Consider the following 14,405-nt stretch of genomic DNA (forward strand, 5'->3'; position numbering starts at 1 on the left):
TGAGTGTGCAGAGGGGAAGTGAGATAGGACCTGAGACGTCCCTGTGAGATTCAAAGACTGATCTCAGCAGGAAGAGCTGCTATGGAAACTGGTGGCAGAAATCAGATTGGCAGGGGTTAAAGAAGTGACGGCTGGAGCAGTGGACAGAGAAGAGAGCAAAGAGGCCTTACAAAAGAAGCCAGCATCAGAGTGGTGGGAAGCACCAAGGTGCTGAGCAGGGAGACAGAACTCTTCGGAGAAATCTGTCACAAGGGGAGACTGGTTGGCAGCTAAAGGAAAGTCTGAAGTTAGAGGAGAGTCTTTCTAGATGGCAGAGACCTGAGATGGAAGACACAGAAAAGAGAAAGAACAAGCAAATAAAAGTGACCTGACTGATCTTAAACGCATCTTGTGAGTAGTTTGGCATTGGCTTTGAAGTTGATTTCACTGAACTGTACTTCACAGAAAAGCAAAACTGTCTGTCAAGATTTCAGGAGCCAGCAAACGAGCTACTAAGCCAGCAACTTCAATTCTGAGCTTTCCTGGCTAATCCTGACAGCCTAAAAGGAAAGCTAGCTTTTTTCCCTCCCAGAGGTAACAGTAATTAAAGATGATACCAAAAGGGCTACAAACTGGATGAGTAAATTTTGGTGTTAAACTTAGCATCAAAATATGACCAATTTTGTTCATTTTAAGCAAAAGAGAATAAGGCAGGGACAGAAGGTAAACAAAGGCATGTTTGGAAGCCTATGGAGTCATCTGGATTACATTAAAACACCTGTCCAAGTAACAAGTTACCTTTATTGCTGGTCCAGGAGCCACATCATCCAAGACATGTGCACAGATATTAATCACCTTCAGCAGGTGGGAGAAGAGCTGCTCAACCATGGGCACTAGGGTCCGGTCACCCAGAGCTGGCCAGATCTCTTCCTGTTTGGTGGCTGCTGGGTTGGCCTCTTCTTCAGAGGTCCATGAACTTCTTAGAGATTTGGGGGCACTGGCTGTGACAGAGACACATGCATTATCTCCCCACCTCCACAGTGTGGGGAAAAGAAATTGCTTAGAGAATGTAAGTCATTCAGACCCATGTACATTTAGAGTCTGCAGGATATCTCTACCTGAGGGTCAACTGATACCTCAAATTCAACAGGAAATTGACATTTCCCCCCCCAAATAGTGTGCCCAATTTCCATGAATGTCACCACCATACACCCACCCAGGATGTGACAGGCATCCTAGGCCTCTTCTTGAACTCTACAACCAAAGTTTGATTGGTGATCAAGGCCTGATTCTGCCTCCTTCACTCTATTTCAAGTCTCATCCCCCAAAATTTCATAGACATTATCTTGTTCGGACTCTACCTCTTGCCTTAACTACAATTAACCTCCTGAGATTCCCTACCTTCTCCTTCAACCCACTTTCAAGTCAGCTGAGGTCTTTTAAAGTACTAATCTGACTGTTAGTCCTCCTTAATGGAGCTGGTAACACCCCACATCCATCAGTTTCAATGGGCCCCTCCTTCCTCACCAGTCACATTCTCCATCCTAGTCCTCACCCTCATGTGACATCCAAAATTACTTACAGTTCTCAAATGTCACACAATTTTTCATGTCTCCAAGCCTTCGCATGTGCTCCGCCCTCCAACTGGTGTGCCCTTCCCTGCCAGCTCATAAATCCTGTTTCCCATCCTAATCCCCAAAGGAGAGTGATATGGCCACTCTGTGCTGCCATTGTCCTTTAGTTTACATATGTCCCCACTAATCTACATTTGACTTGAGAACGGAGTTCACACATCATACTTTCTTATAGCCCTGGTGCCTGTGACAGTGCCTGGCTCATGGTGCCCATTAAAATTAAATTAGAAATGAGTTCACCTATAGCTAACTGAGGGGCCAGACTGAGAAAGGCACAGAACAGCTGCCTACAGTACACATTTATGCATGTTGGTAACCACAGGAATAAGCTATGGTCTCATGTTCTTCCTTCATATGCCCATCACGCCTACCTCCAAAAGGAAATCAAAAGCTGAAGCCTTAGAATCCCTGTTCCAACTCAGCGCCAATACCTGCAAGCAAGTTTCCAGCCAAAATCAAAGCATCTTGATGGGCTGAGAGATCCAACGGGAACCACGCTGACGACAGCAGGGTAAGGATCATCGTGGCCATCCCGACAGTACAGCTCTTTCTGGCCTCATCTGAGGCACTCAGAGGGGGCACTCTGGAGGCACACATTTGCAAAGTCGAATTACAGAAAAATTTTATTTATTTATTTTCTTTTTTTTTTGAGGAAGATTAGCCCTGAGCTAACTACTGCCAGTTCTCCTCTTTTTTGCTGAGGAAGCCTGGCCCTGAGCTAACATCCGTGTCCATCTTCCTCTCCTTTATATGTGGGACGCCTACCACAGCATGGTGTGCCAGGCGGTGCCATGTCCGCACCCGGGATCTGAACCGGCGAACCCTGAACCAGCGAACCCCGGGCCACCGAAAAGTGGAACATATGAACTTAACCGCTGCGCCACCAGGCCAGCCCCTAAATTTTTAATACATAGTGAATAATTTTGGAGAATAAAGCCAATCAGAAAAGTCCTCTGCCAGCATACGCAAAGTCCCTTACATGAGCCTGCAAACACACCCTCAAATCCTCCAAAATGCTTAAAACCATGCACTTGACATCCACGAGAATTACAGCAAAGCCAGCGTCTCCCCACAGCCCTATCACTGGGTTCCCATACAACTAACAGGGCAGAAGCAAGTATTCCGTCTGGTATTTTTCCAAAAGGTCAAACTGGTAAAAGACCTAACGAGAAAGAACAAAAGGGATGCCAATAACTACGTCTGTACCACCTAATCGTAGATATTCATTTGCTGAGGAAAATACATACCCACAGTGCCACCCCAAACTCCAAACGCAAACTGGAAAGGCAGTTGAAAGAAGACACAGAGCTTCACAGCATCCAAACTAAGGAAGAGAGGAGCAGTGAAGTCACACCCACACACCAAAAAGGTTTATTAAATTGAACTTCCTTTACCTTTTATAAAAAGTACAAACAATGAAAACAAAATTGAGATCTGTGTCTAACGATAGGCTGTCTGTCCCACCATGGTACACATTCATACCTGAAAAGACGCAGCTGTACAAGTGAAATACGCGTTTTAAGGGAGAGTCAGTTATATCCCTGTGAAGACAGGCCAGCAGTGGGGGCTCCTTGTGCCCAGAACTGTAACTGTCCTGTGCCACCCTCTTGGCCTGGAGTGCCCTCCCTGCCCCTCCCTGGTCTGCTCCTGTGCTCAAGCTGACTAACGTCCATCTCCCTGACCTGACCACAAGAACCACAGGGCAGGGATCTACTTTATTTTTACATCCCAAGCCAAGAACAGTGCTTGACACATGTAGGCCACAATAAACACAAATAAATAAAGTTTATATTTTGAACAAATCAGGGGAAGACCAAACTACAGAGCCCAAAGAGCCCAAACAATATTTAGGTTTGAAAGGCTCTTACATACTTATGAAAATGGCCTAAGTATAATTGTCTGAGTTTTCTACAACATGCAAACATTTCTTCTGTAACATAAAATAAAACACATGGTTTAATATGATAGCATATTAACACTACTTCTGCATAATATTCTTTTTCCTGATTATGAAAGTTATACTTGTTCATTTCAGAAAATTTGTAAATATTGGAAAAATATAAAGAAGAAAACAAAAGTCACTCATAATCCTAAAATTCATTTTGGCAATTTCCTGCCCATCATTTTCCTGAGTATATGAGATATGTATATATGTGAATATTATTTTTCATAACTGAGATCTGACTAGACACAAGCATAGTTTTGTACTGTGCCTTTTCCACTCAATATTATAACCCAGATATCTCTCCATATCATTAAAAATTCTCCAAAGCATAATAATAAAGAGGTGCATAACAAATATACTACCACATACACAGAATTTAGTCATAATCAGAATCTAATCATTATTGGACACTATGGTTCTTTTCTAATTTCAGCATCATAAATAATGATACAGATAATTATATTATACAAAAATCTTTGTTAGCATTTCTGATTCTTTCCCCTCCTATATTATATATATATTTTATATATATATATATTACATAGTCACTGAGTCAATTATAACAGAGATATTTTAAACTTCTGCTATATTACCAATTCAGATTACGGTAGTTTTTATTTTCATTTTTATATCTTCCTGTATTGGCTGAATTTTTTTTACAATGAGCATGTATTACTTAATAATCAGGAAAAAAATAGCTGTTTACATTCCTTTTGGAATAAACCAGGATTTTGTTCAGAGAAGTACAATTTCTTAGTAAGCCCCACTTATAAGACTCTAATACAAGCATTTTACCATTGAGAACTGACCATACAAACTAATGAAAATTAATTTCATTGAGACCAACCCAAAGAGACTTACTGTGAGCGCTCGCGTGGTTGATGTGATTAGTTCATGAGAAACCGCTGCAATAACTCTCGAGAGGTTATTTTCCATAGTGACATCTGTTATGCTTGGTAGTAAGTTATAGCCTCTATATATTCTAATAAGAAAAATACAGAAACTTAAAATCGACTATTAAAGCTTATAATATTTTCAAAATTCAAATAACATTTAAAAGTTTAAGATTAAAGGCTACGAGAAGTGAAAGCAGTCTTGTAACTTAAAGAAAGACTGTACATAAATCTGGTCATTATTCTGGAAAGATGGCTGAAACGACCCCTCCCTTCCTCCCAGTGTGCCGCAAACACCTCCACCACAGCACCGGAGCAACATGCTCCTCACAGCCTTGCCTGCAATCTCTCTACACGCCCAAAGCCACCCATTTTCCAAACTTTAAGTTAAAAGAAATACTGCACGAAGTGACCCCTGATTCCAAGACAAAAGAAGTCCTCTCTCCACTACAGGACTGCCGGGGCACTTTTTCCAAATTCCATTCACGGCACAGAGCAGTTTCGAGCCCTCACGGTAGCTACACACGAACTCTAACTCCCCACTATATAAATGAAGCCCAAGCAGGCAGGACTCACGCTGGGTTCAGTCTTGTGTCCCTCAGTGTCCTGTCCACAGAGGCATTCAACAACAAAACTAAGACTAGTATTTTACCTTCTCACATAACTTCTAAAACAGCAGGTAGCTATGCTGCAAATATAGCTGCACAATAAGTAACTATGTTTATCATCCAAGAACCAAATAAGCAGAGCCAAACGTCAAGAGGATAGCTTAAGCTTGGAACTGGGAAAATTTTCGAAGTAGTAACCAATTTTAACAAAATATTATACTCATCTCTATTGGCATCTAAATACTCATTTTCTGAAACGACATTTAGAAAGAGCAACTTACTCTAAGCTTGTCAAATTCCTGATAATGAAATACTCTTATATTGCTTCTGCTTATCTTAAAGGAATATTTATCCTGAATTTTTTCAAAGAGAGAAAATGCCAGTTTAGAGGTTACAAAAGGAAAATTCGCTGGGAAGACAATATGAAGGTAAACAAGAAATTATTCCATGTGTGTTTTTTTAAGCAGGCTTTATATGATAAGAGGTGATATTTATTTAGGAATAAAGACTTCAAAATTTGACAAGCTGAGTTCCAAATTCAGAACAAAAGCATCAGGTGAACATTTCAGCTTAGAAGCCATTAAGTTCAAGTTTTTAAAAAAATTGCCACTCAGCAGAGAGTTACCATATAAAACTAATTTTTAAAATAAAATTTAAAAAACAGAGTTAAAAAAGCATAATAGTCTTCTTATCACTTCTGCAGCCCTCTTGGTAAACTAAAATTCTAAAGAAAATTATAACTTCATTAAGGCATTTCTACTCTAATTACTTTCATAGTCTATGCTGTTCATCTGAGAATCAGACGAGAGTGGGCTATGTAAGGCCATTTGAAATTGTATTTAAAAACTCCTCACAACAAATGTGAACAATAATTTTAAATCACTGAACTAGTGGATAACTCTAAATAACACTGACACTTTTTAATAGCCTGCTCACCTAAAAATTAACAGGCATGACGTACCCGAGCTCTTCATAGCTAGCACAAATAAAGTGAAAAATTTAAAGGACAGCTTAGTAGATAAGACATAGCATTGGAGTCGTGTAGAACACTACACTCATCACTAGGCAGCTTGCAAAGAACAAACTAAAAGATCTACGGTATCACTGCTGTGTGACTGCGGCAGAGCTTAAAGAGGAGGGGTGGTAAATCCTGAAAAGGAGAAACAGCCTATCAAAGGAAGACAACCTACTCAAACATTCTCAAACCCAAAGCTTTTTTTCTAGGCAATGCTGTGTTTTAGATTAAAGCCCTAAGACAATGTCAGGACATCAATAGGTTAGTGTACCTGGTTATCGTGCTGACGGAGAAGTGAGATGGAGGCTGCGTCTCATGCATGAGAAGTTTCAGGTAAACACTGCTTTGATCTCTTGCCACAGCCACTACTGGATCAGCTTGTCCTTGGTCACATTTATAAAACAGCTTTGGGACAAGCCTAACATAAAAGCGAGGTTTATTTACTTAAGAAAGTACATGAAACTCACCTGTGATTCACCACTCCTCTCTGTGAAGGTGGTTAAGCCTAAAACACCGTCTGCCCACAGAACACCACTTTCCTTTTTCAGAGGCAACGTTCTTTAAGCTCAGCAGAGCAGGGGTCTCTGATCACAGGACCACTCACTCACACACCCACTTTGAAATAACTAGGTGCTGTATTTTCTTTTTGTCTATCATAGAATTAAGTACCCTTCTCTACATATAATTCTTGCTTTGATTAAAAACCAACAACCTTGAAAGTTCTCTTTCTAATCACCTTGACCAACATCAACATGTGCATTAATCCACTATCCATAGAAAGCACTAGAGCAGAGAACAGATCTGAATGCCGGGGGCTGTCCCTCACTCATTTTTCCAATTTTGCCTGCAAAACCATCCCATACATTCCCAGACAGCAAAGCTCCAGCTGAGACTCCTCACGAATCTAAACTGAACTCAAAGGCAGAATATGGCAAACATTTCCTAAAGGAACCAAAGGGCTCATTTCTGCAATCAACACTCAGTGCATATTTTGCGTGACCGTATTGCTACACTTACGGATGGGGTGTATAACTTTTAGAAACAATCAACTATTTATTACATTGGTTTACAAACCTAAATATCTAATTAAAATCTCTTTCCTCCATGGAGACTTGGTCAACAGTACAATTTTTTTCCTAGGGTATTATAAATTGCTATCATTTGTAGAAAATGGTTAAGATCCAAAGTCTTTAATTAGGCAAGTCATACAGACCCAGTTAACTACATGAAAAAGCACACCTCACAAGCAATCACAGAAATGCAAATGATAACACCACAAACTGAAAGGTTATACGCCAAAATGTAACTTTTATTTTCTTTGAATAGTTTGATTACAAAGATTTTTATTTCTTTTTTTATACTTTCCCTAAATTTTATTCAGTAAACATGTATTATTTTTAAAACAAGTTAAAAGTTATTTTTTGAAAAATAGCAATTTCTGCCTAAACAATGGACACAAATTTAACTTTTTTTGAAATATTTGTTGTGGTGAGAAGACTCAGGCACAATCATATTCTGGTAGTGGCAATATAAATTGGTATGTTCCTAGAGAGTAATTTCACAAGTACCAAAACCCATACAAAATCCACCTCTAGGTATCTACCCAAGAGAAATGAAAACATATGTCCACACACAGTCTCACAGGCCAATGTTCAAGCAGCATGGTTCATAGTAGCCAAAAAGTAGAAATAATATCAATCATCTGCTGAACAGATAAATAAAATATGGTATTATCCATAAAATGGATAAAAGGAATAAGCTACTGGTACATGCTACAGCATGGATGAACCTCAAAAACTAAGTGAAAGAACTCAGATGCAAATTCCAACAACTGTATGATCCCATTTATATAAAATGTCCAGAAAAAGGCAAATCACTAGGGACAGGAGGTAGATTAGTAGATGAATTCCCACTGTGGGTGGGAACTGGCAGTTACTGCAAAAGGGCACAAGGGATCTTTTTGCGATGGTGGAAATGTTCTAAAATTGGATGTGGTAATGGTTACACAAATTTGTAAGTTTACTAAAATCATTTAATTGTACACTTAAAATGGGATATAAAATTATACCTCAATAAAACCACTAGAAATTTTTAAAAAAATCATCAAAAAGCTTGGCCTAGTAACTCAACTTCCAGGAATTAATTCTAAGAAACAAAAGATACATAAACATGTATGTATAGCAACAGTATTACTCATTATTCAAATCAAAGTAAACTTAATATTCAACCAAATAATATTTATATAAAAATTTAGCACAACTACATAGTAAAAAAATGGCTACTTGGGGCTGGCCCCATGGCCTCATGGTTAAGCTCGGCGTGCACTGCTTTGGTGGCCCAGGTTCGGCTCCTGGATGTGGACCTAGACCACTTATCAGCAGCCATGCTGTGGTGGCAACCCACATACAAAATACAGGAAGACTGGCACAGATGTTAGCTTAGGGTGAATATTCCTCAAGCAAAAAGAGGAAGATTGGCAACAGATGTTAGCTCAGGGCCAATCTTCCTCAGGAAAAAAAAAAGGGCTACGAATTAAATTTTTTTTTGTGACGATGATTTTCTCTGAACTAACATCTGTTGCCAATCTTCCTCTTTTTTTCGCTTGAGGAAGATTAATCCTGAGCTAACATCTGCGTCAATCTCACTCTATTTTCTAAGTGGGTCATCATCACAGCATGGCTTGAAAAGTGGTGTAGGTCCACACCCAGGACCCAAACCTGTGAACCTGGGCCGCCAAAGTGGAGCGCGTCACACTTAACTGCTATGCCACAGGGCCAGCCCCAAAATTTCTTTTTTTAAAACAATATTTATAGCCTTTATTTACCTCACACTATATGAAATGTCATGCATGTCATATTTCACTACAGAAAAATGAATGTATCTGAATACAGGATGCTGTCCCAGAAAACACTGGTGGTTAAAAGTTCTTTTTTAGAAGAGTATTTGATAACAAGAAGATGTTTACTATATTACAAACTTGTAAGTATATTTTGTCCCAATTTTGAAAAAGAAACTCATACACAGGATATACAAAATGTTAACAGTGCAAAATGTTAAGTGATTATCTCCAGTGGTAAAACTGAAGGTGATTTTTATTTTCTCTTAGTGCTAGTCTCTATATTCCAAAATTTTGACAATGAAAGTGCATTACTCTTACAATAGGAGGTTAGTGTTCTGTTGTTGTTTTATCATATTAGACCCTTACAGTAGCAAATAATATCTTTTTTGATAGTTTAAGAGTAGCTGAAACAGTGAGCCCAAAAGATTTATGAATACTGCCCAAATACTCTGAATTTTTCCCTCTCTTCTTATTCCCATACCATTTAGTACTTCAACCAAAAAAGGGAATAAAGAGAGAAAATATTCGATAAGTACCTCATTAATGAAGCTGCAGCAACATGTCGCACCCTGGGGTCTTCATCCCCAAGCAAATAGATGACAACATTATTGAGCACTCGTTCTTGCAGTTTTAACCGCTTTAGAGAGAAGGATAATAAAAATAGATATAATCTCTGTATTTAACTAAATTTTAGGTAAGATATTTTGGAAACCCAGTGAGGAAGAACTCAAGATCACTAGTCTTAAATTCACATATACAATCACAACTTTCATGATATAAATTGTGAAATAAATCTAAAACAGGATGCAGTCAGAGAAATTCTAAGCCACTAGGGAAGTGGAATTCCTGGAGGCTAAAACACAGCCTCACGAAAGTGAACTGCTTACCCCTGTGTAATGATGAGCCCCTCTGTGTATGTTTTCCGCTTTTGCCTCCAAAAAGCTCACCAACCTAACGAAAGAACATATTTAACAATGAAATACTTTAGTTACTCACAAACACCCAGTGATGGCCTGCGAGACAGACAGACAGAACGATGAGGAAGGCTGGCTCCAGAGTGTGTTAAGCCAGCTGCAGTGGAAGGCTCTAAGAGGCAGCACTTACTTAAAACAACAGAAAGACTAATAATTTTAAAACAAGCAGAATTTATATTCCTCTCAGAATTCTACTCAGTAACACAGTACTAAGTAAATTGTTTTTCTTCAAAATAAACATCTACTATTTTGAAAGACTCCAAGTGGCCTACAGAATTAGCTCAGACACCTATCAAAGAAGGTGTGAGAGCTGAGATTCCCGCACCTTCCCGCTGATGCAGATGGGGCTGTGTGGCCTCCGGCAAGTTTTCACCCACCCTTCCTCTGTGACGTGGAGGTGAGAACAATCCCTAATTCACAGAGATGTTCTGAGGATGAAAGAAAATAACCCTAGCACCGAGCCTGGCATGTAATAGGCACTCTAAATGATGGGTTAACAAAACAAAAATCTGGTTACATAACAAAAGAAAATTTCCCTTCTAAAAGAAAGCATTGGAAGAAAACATCTCGAAGCAAAACTTACTCTTAGAAAATGAAAAATTGCAAGATATCAAAAGTTATTTTTAAATTTAAACAAAATACAAATCAGCTATTTGATCTAAGCTCAATATAATGATGAGTATATTCCTTTTTTAAACAAGCAGAATCGATATAAACTAAATTATTTTAAAAGTTTGAGCTCTTTTATTCTCACCATTAAGGACACTAAAATGATTAAGACCACCAGAAAAGTCCACTCCTCTGCCTATATTTAAAAATTACAAAAATAGGGCAAAGTCGAGGAGGAGAAAATCACTATCAGCTATCTAAACTCCTCAGATTTCTGACGCACAGCTTCCTTGATAACCATCACTACTTGTATTGACTGATCCTTTCAACTGATCCCAGGCCTTTCAATTCTTAGTTCAAACTTCTGAGTAGCTTTGGTGCATCAACATAACGAACCTCATTCGCTTACCTAAAGTCGATCTCTGCAAGAGTTTCCAAAAGCTCTGTCCTCACCAGCCAATAGGAACTATTCCTCAGAGTCAGCACATCGGTGATCAGCTGCAATCCGAATTCACTATAGCTGCTGCTACAAAGACTCATGACGCAGTGCTGAAAAACACGGCCACCGCAGGATGGCGGCAGGGTTAGCCTCGTGCTGTAGCTGCCGCTGGATGGTTGATGACATCACTCTCATACATACCTGTTTTGTCTTTTCTTAACTGCAACAGGGATGTTGCACTTTTTCCACATCGGTCAGAAATATTTATAACATATAATTTATCTCAGTAAACTCAAGTTGAAAAGTAAATGTGTCCCTTTCACATAACTTTGCTTCTTTCTTCCTCTCCCTCCTGCCTTTGTCATGGTCTCCACGCCCAGACACCAACTTCACAAACATTTATCAGTGGTAAAGAGGGAGACCGTGTAACACAGCACCACCGCCACTTCTGAAACAAATCTCAGACCCAGGGCAGGGACACGGGACCCAAGGCCTTTTTGATGTTACTGTGTACTTCACTGTACAAGGGGACAGGAGAGGGCCCCTGTGGTGGCAGTTCCCTTCCCTGCACCTTCTGAGCACAGATGTGGGCATTTCCACACACAGGCTGATTCATGCTGACTTTGGGCCAGCAACTTCACTGTGATGCCAACAACTTCCTTCTGCTCCAGGAATGACAGACCAGCTGAAACTTGGCAAACATTTGGAACTAAAGAACAATTCTGGCCAGGCCATGAAATTTTAAAAAGGGAAGGTATCCAATAAATTTGACAACTGTAGGGTTTTTGTTTTGATTTTTACTGTTGTTGACTTGTCAGTCATGATTTAGGAAACAGCTGATATATAAAGGTTTGACACACTACCATTTACAGGACTGAGGCTACTCCACTGATACAAACATCAGAGGTGATTAAAGAACCTCCAAAGCTCACTCTAACTCGCAGCACTCTGTGGGCCTGAGAGAGCTGTTTTTTAATTCAACAGGTTTTACACTTAATGTTAAACAAGGTGTATTTCAAACAAATACTCTGAGAGTTAAAACAAACTAAAGTCTATTAAACCTTAACTTCATTGGCAATGTTTTCCTTTTAAAGCCAAGTGGTAGATACAATATTGTAACAATATGTAAACATACCATATACAGCTTTAGAATGTCTGGAAATATTTAATATTAAACTCCAATTTTAATTGTAACAATGGTAAAATCTCCACTAATTAAAGAAATGATTTCCACAAATGATTATGCTTACCCTCACAGCTGTACAAGCCAACTTGCAAGTAACAGAAGATTCATCCTTCAAAGTTTTCTGCAGCAAAGGAATGCAGTCCACCAGAGAAAACGTATTTCCTGATCAGAAGAGCAAGCAACAAATACCTTCATGTAAACTTGAATTTGAGAATTCTATCTAAAACAGACACTACTGAAAACTGGGCTGTTACCTGTCAGTGTTCTAACGGTGGCCACCCAGTCTCCCACATGGAAGCGGGACCTGCTGAGGATGGAGTAGACAAGGGTCCCACAGAGAATGGCTGTGGCTCCTCTGACCTGCGGATCTCCATGGTCAATGTAGTTCAAGACGTCTGAGACATACTGCTCCTCTGCAGGGATAAATTGCCCATCCACTGTACGAGTCCCCACCATCAACTTTTATTTTATTTTTAAATTTTAGTATGTTGTATTTTCATTTTCATTTGCCTCCAGGTATTTTTTGATTTCTCCTTTGATTTCTTTCTTTTTTTTTCAATTTTGTTTTTTGAGGAAGATTAGCCCTGAGCTAACATCTGCCACCAATCCTCCTCTTTTTGCTGAGGAAGACTGGCCATGAGCTAACATTCATGCCCATGTTCCTCTACTTTATATGTGGGATGCCTGCCACAGCATAGCTTAACAAGTGGTGCGTAGCTCTACACCCAGAATCCAAACCAGCGAACCCAATGCCGCTGAAGCAGAATGTGTGAACTTAACTGCTGCACCACCGGGCTGGCCCCTCAACTCTTAATTCAAAATAAAAGCTTAATTCTCAGGGGATTAAAAAGGGGGGGGGGTGCAAGATGGCGATCCATATCCAGAAAAGACTTGAATATAATAACCATGAGTGGTAAAAAGTATTTTGGGGTTTGAAGATTCTAGATTCATCATATCCCTGATATCACTTCAACACAACAGATTTTCTGGATTATAATCCCAGGTTGTCAGCCAATAATCAAAATTCCAAGACTTTATTTCAAAAAAAGATTAGAGAAACTCAAGCTAGTCCACACCTACCTAAAAGAAATTCAAAAGCACAAGTTTGTCCCCTCACCCAAAGAAAAAGAGAAGGCGGGACTCTGGTTTCAGAAGTGCAGTTCTCCCCGCCATTTACTCCATAACGGCCCGCGTCCCAGAACGGGCGCCATGCGTGACTGGGTCTGCTGGTATTTCAGCCGGTCCCAGTTCCCGCTTGTCTGAGTGTGAACGCCTAGCCTGCTTGAGTGTGACCCAAAACAATTTTAATTATACACAATTTCTGCTTCTGGTATAAATCCAATACATATGTAAAGTGGCTCTTATGTTCCCAAATTTCTATTCATTTGTGTGTTTCAACTAAACATCATATCTACAGGGAGTCCAAGAAGCCAAAAACATTACTATTCGTGTGTTTTATGGAGAACTACAACAGTTCAAATGCCACAAATTAACTGAAAAAAACTTATTAATCTAAAACAAAACAGCCAAAATAATGATTAAACATGAGGAATGAGATGTGAACTTTTAACATACCAGGGTATTCCGTGGTTTCAAGAGGTACTTTATAAAGTTTGCTGAAGAAAGATTCTGGATGAAGGGCCACAGCAGCTCCCACACAGCTGAGGGCCAGCGCCTTCACACTGACCCTCACGTCCCTGTCCGGAACCAAGGCTGCAAAGAAACCACCTGGGTCACCTTCAGCTTAAAAGCAGTAAACATTTAGTTTCCAAACAAAGAAAACTAGACCCACTAAACCAGCTCCCCCATCAGCCCCTCTCTTCTCCTGTCAGCTAGTGAAAACAAAGCTCACCCCTAGATTCTACTCCCTCCGCTCAAGAACAAGGCACAAAATTGGCCACCAAGTTGACCTCTGACACCTAAAGTTACTTCCTTCAACTTTGCACCTACCCTTCTATACTTACCATTTTTTTCCCCAGTTAGCAAAAATGAAGCAGACAAAAGGCGGACACAGTGGACGAGAGGAGCAGAATCATCATCAGCAGATCGTCCTATGTCTCCTTTGATCCGGCAAGGCTAGAACACAGGAACTGACATTGTTTGTCTTATAATCAAACAATCAACACATCTGCTCATTAGTTCATTCAACAACTAGTTCCAGCACAGCAATTATGCCAGGCTCCAGGGACACAGAGATGCCTCTCTGTGCCCATAGACATGCCTGACCTTGCAGACCACCGTGGAGCAGAATTACACTGGTCAGAGGCAGATTATGACACAGGGT

At 39.8% G+C, this 14,405-nt stretch overlaps 1 protein-coding gene across 5 annotated transcripts in view; it reads right to left on the reverse strand.

Annotated features, from left to right (window-relative positions):
* The window catches only part of HTT (huntingtin), a 170,462-nt gene that overhangs the window by 96,637 nt on the left and 59,420 nt on the right, over positions 1-14,405 (reverse strand). For 4 of the 5 annotated variants that reach the window (XM_044767917.2, XM_070506342.1, XM_044767916.2 and 1 more), the window contains 12 exons: positions 14,086-14,197; positions 13,697-13,834; positions 12,376-12,534; positions 12,186-12,283; positions 10,906-11,045; positions 9,801-9,864; positions 9,450-9,550; positions 6,346-6,492; positions 4,420-4,540; positions 2,861-2,937; positions 2,045-2,196; positions 778-980 (listed from right to left, as the gene is read on the reverse strand). In XM_044767917.2, coding sequence (XP_044623852.2) covers positions 778-980; positions 2,045-2,196; positions 2,861-2,937; positions 4,420-4,540; positions 6,346-6,492; positions 9,450-9,550; positions 9,801-9,864; positions 10,906-11,045; positions 12,186-12,283; positions 12,376-12,534; positions 13,697-13,834; positions 14,086-14,197 — 1,512 coding nt within the window. The remainder of the gene's footprint in view (positions 1-777; positions 981-2,044; positions 2,197-2,860; positions 2,938-4,419; positions 4,541-6,345; positions 6,493-9,449; positions 9,551-9,800; positions 9,865-10,905; positions 11,046-12,185; positions 12,284-12,375; positions 12,535-13,696; positions 13,835-14,085; positions 14,198-14,405) is intronic. The other variant, XM_070506341.1, reaches the window with a different exon arrangement.

Source organism: Equus asinus, chromosome 3 (genome assembly GCF_041296235.1).
Source record: "Equus asinus isolate D_3611 breed Donkey chromosome 3, EquAss-T2T_v2, whole genome shotgun sequence".
Classification (NCBI taxonomy): Eukaryota; Metazoa; Chordata; class Mammalia; order Perissodactyla; family Equidae; genus Equus; species Equus asinus.